This window comes from Oratosquilla oratoria, chromosome 9 (genome assembly GCF_046742065.1).
Source record: "Oratosquilla oratoria isolate Oo_2021 chromosome 9, ASM4674206v1, whole genome shotgun sequence".
NCBI classification, from domain to species: domain Eukaryota; kingdom Metazoa; phylum Arthropoda; class Malacostraca; order Stomatopoda; family Squillidae; genus Oratosquilla; species Oratosquilla oratoria.
Genome location: NC_134785.1, coordinates 36,315,065 through 36,319,056, shown reverse-complemented (window position 1 = coordinate 36,319,056; position 3,992 = coordinate 36,315,065). Strand labels below are relative to the sequence as shown.

Genomic DNA, 3,992 nt, shown 5'->3' with positions numbered 1-3,992 from the left:
AAACTACAGAGTATACCTATGAATAGGGCCCTTGTTTTACAGTAGTGTGGGCTGCTGTCCCCCTGTTTCCTTTTGGCTTGTTACGAGTAGAACGTACCTTGCAAGAACCTAATTCGGTCTTGCCACTTAAGTTTATGCCAGGTGATAAACTTCATGATACCTGTAAGGCCTTTAGCTTATTCTCGAGTTAACTTGCCAGGCTCTAAGCAGGTTTCACTTATATATATATATATATATATATATATATATATATATATATATATATATATATATATATATATATATATAGAGAGAGAGAGAGAGAGAGAGAGAGAGAGAGAGAGTACGGAATCTTTTAAATTTAAACCATGGCTAAGCAGAGTGATTTCAAAGCGACTGAGTTTGTGGGTAACCCAGAGATCCAAGAATTCAAAGAGACTAATATTTGTAAGGACGATTTAAAGTATATAGCAAAGACCTTCAATATCTCTTTCAAACCTGACTTAAGGAAAGATGAGCTACGTGCTCTAATTCTAGCTCACTTAGGGGATAAAGATGTCCTCGAAGCTTCACGTTCGTTACAGACTTCAGATCCTAATCTATTACTTGAACTAGAGAAAGTGAAGCTAATGTCTCAACAAATGCAAATAGACTATGACAGAGAAGAAAGAGAAAAGGAGAGAGAAGAAAGAGAAAAGGAAAGAGAAAAGGAGAGAGAAGAAAGAGAAAAGGAAAGGGCTCATGAACTTCAACTTAAGCAATTAGACATTCAAAACAATGCCAACTCTCCTAAAACTAAGACTGATTTGCTGAAGTATGTCAAGCTTATACCTACATTTCCTGATAGTGATCCTGAGTCTTTCTTTAGGGAATTTGAATCCACAGCTCTACACTTTGAAATTCCTAAACCTGACTGGGTTTGGCTTATTAAACCTAAGCTGTCTGATAAAGCACTTAAAGTATGTAATAATGTGGACGATAACACTAATTCTAGCTTCGTACTCAATCAGTACAGAAGGATACAGACAAGCATTTAGGTCACTTAATAAACTTCAGTATCAAACTTACCATGAATTTGCCTCTGAGAAATTAAGGGGTCTTAAGAGGTGGTTAAAGTCAGCCAGTGTTAATACTTTTGATGAACTTGTTAATGTTATAGCATTAGAGGAATTTATAAGAAAGATTCCCTACTCTATCAAAATGCACCTCATCGATAGGGGAGAAAATGACCTGATTAAGGCCGCACAGTTGGCTGATGTGTTTTCCCTGGTCCATCGTTCGCCCACCAGGGAGAGGAGAGTGCTCCAGCATAATGTAAAGTCTAATAGTGGGTTTAAGGATGGTGAGCTGGTAGATCAGAGTAATTTAAAAACAAATCTAACCTGCTCATTTTGTAAAAGACGTGGACACCACATAAAACAATGCCCAGACCCTAAATGTAAAGTGTCACAAACTACTGCTCCCAGCAAACCTGTAGCTGCAATTCTGTCTGTGCCAACCAGTAAAACTGCCGATATCTTTCAGCCTTTCCGTTCACTTGGTGCCGTGTCTCTGGAGGATGGTGGCGAGGTGCACCCCATTCGTATTGTGAGAGATACAGCTGCTGCCCAGACGGTTATACTAAAGTCATCTGTTCCTGGTATAGACAGCAATTATACCGGCAAAAGTGTGTACCTCCATGACTTTAACAACCAATTTCCTTTGAGACTAGCTCGGGTGCACCTCAGCTGCGGCATTGTTCAGGGACCTGTAACGGTGGCGGTGAGCGAACAACCTTCCCTTCCTATCCCAGACTGTAGTTTACTTCTTGGTAATGACATAGCTGGTGGACTTGTACAAACTCCTGCTCCTATCATTTTGAGTGACACTCCCTTAACGCATAACCCTACTGATGAGTTAGAGCGAGAACAGCCAAATTTGTTCCCTAGTTGTGCGGTAACCCGATCCCAAAAATTAAAAGAGACACCTACACATTCACCCCTTCCTCCTCCAAGTGCTATTCCACAAATATTCACTGAACAGAGTTTATTAGAAGCACAACAGAATGACACTACTCTAACTCCCTTACACTCTAAAGTAGTTCCCAAGGAAGATATTCTACATCCTCCATCATTCTACTATCATGATAACATCCTCATGAGACTTTACAGACCACCGCAATTATCAGATGATGACACCTGGGCAGAATGTCACAAAATTGTATTACCCACCAGCTTGAGAGCTCCTATAATGGAAGTAGCTCACCAAGGTCTCTCAGGTCATTTAGGAATAAGGAAGACATATCTTCGCCTTCTGAATGAGTTTTATTGGCCTGGCATGAAAAAAGATGTAGCTGAATTTGTTAAGAATTGCCACCCATGCCAGATTGTTGGGAAACCTAATGAAACTATACCACCATATCCATTGCAGCCTATTAAAGTACCTTTTGAGCCTTTCAGTAAATTAATTATAGACATTGTTGGACCTCTCCCAAAGACAAAGAAAGGCAACCAATACATTCTCACCACACTTTGCCCAACTACAAGATACCCTGATGCTTTTCCTCTTAAGAATATCTCTGCTAAAACTGTTGCTAATACACTCACTAACTTGTTCACGACCTTTGGAATCCCAGAAGAAATCCAATCAGACAGAGGTAGCAATTTTACCAGTGTTCTATTTGCAGAAGTTCTAAAGCTGCTCGGTATTAAACAAACTCTATCAACAGCTTACCATCCTCAGTCGCAGGGGGCCTTGGAACGTTTTCATCAGACTATGAAATCTATGATTAGGAAGTTCTGCTGTGAGGAAGACAGAGATTGGGATGAGGGCCTGCAATTTCTTCTATTTGCCATAAGGGAAACACCATCAGAATCCCTAGGGGTCTCACCTTTTGAGTTGCTCTTTGGACGCAAGGTAAGAGGACCCCTCAAGGTCATCAAAGATCATTTGATCTCCTTACCTTCTACAAAGTTAGTCACGGTAAACAATTACATTACCTCTCTTAAATCTAACTTGGATAAAGTTCGTTCTTTTGCCAAAACTAACCTAGCTCATGCCCAGTCTGTAATGAAGACTAACTTTGACTCAAAAGCCTTGGTCAGAGAGTTCAAAGAGGGGGACTTAGTCCTGGCATACATCCCTATCTCTGGTTCACCTCTTAGCGCTAAATATCATGGACCATACAAAATTTCTAAGAAACTATCAGATTCTAACTATGTAATTTCAACACCCGACCGTCGCAAGGCTATCCAACATATTCATGTGAACCTAATTAAACCATATAAGACCACTAGCCCACTACTAGACTATGAGAAACAAGTGTTAGCGGTGAATACTGTACCTAATGTTATGTCTCATACACCTAATAATGCCATGTACATTAATTTTGACAAGATTTTACCGAACATTGACTCCCATCCTACCGATAATTCGCATATACTTGGTAACCTAGTTCCCTACCTTAGTCATCTCACGAATGAACATGCCAATGATGTAACTGAAATCATTCACAAATATGACTCTCTCTTCAAAGATGTGTCCGGCATCTGCAACATTGCCACTCATGACGTGAAGCTTGTACCTGGATCTTCTCCTATTAGGCACAATCCTTATAGAATCCACCCCCAGAAGCGAGAGCAGATGAGGAGTGAGGTCAACTTCCTGCTCGACCACGGATTGGCCAGCCCGAGTTAAACCCCCCTGGGCTTCGCCGTGCCTGCTGGTGCCGAAGGAGGGAGGTCAACTTCGCCTGTGTACGGACTATAGGAGAGTCAACTCTATAACTGTTCCTGACGCATATCCATTACCCCGCGTTGACGACCTAATTGACGAGGTGGGAACAGCCCAGTACATTACTAAAATAGATCTAATGAAAGGTTACTATCAGATACCTTTAACAGAAGAGGCTAAATTGATCTCTGCTTTTACAACACCATATCATGGCCTTATTATAATGGCCATGCCCTTCGGAATGAGGAATAGTCCGGCCACCTTTCAGAGGGCAATGAACTACCTATTGCAAGACTTAAAGG

General features: G+C 41.0%; 1 protein-coding gene across 1 annotated transcript; it reads left to right on the top strand.

Moving 5' to 3' along the window:
• Positions 1-347: 347 nt before the first annotated feature.
• Positions 348-3,654, top strand: LOC143028038 (uncharacterized). The gene is made up of 3 exons (XM_076189681.1): positions 348-599; positions 795-938; positions 1,036-3,654. Exons 1-3 carry the CDS (start codon positions 348-350, stop codon positions 3,652-3,654), a joined length of 3,015 nt encoding a protein of 1,004 aa, XP_076045796.1.
• Positions 3,655-3,992: the final 338 nt, after the last annotated feature.

Bases quoted from the DNA above. Each gene is read 5' to 3' on its own strand.
- LOC143028038 (XM_076189681.1), top strand. From the start codon at position 348: ATGGCTAAGCAGAGTGATTTCAAAGCGACTGAGTTTGTGGGTAACCCA. The intron at 600-794 runs GTGAAGCTAATG...GATTTGCTGAAG, and splicing joins TATTACTTGAACTAGAGAAA to TATGTCAAGCTTATACCTAC. The intron at 939-1,035 runs GTATGTAATAAT...AATAAACTTCAG, and splicing joins TGTCTGATAAAGCACTTAAA to TATCAAACTTACCATGAATT.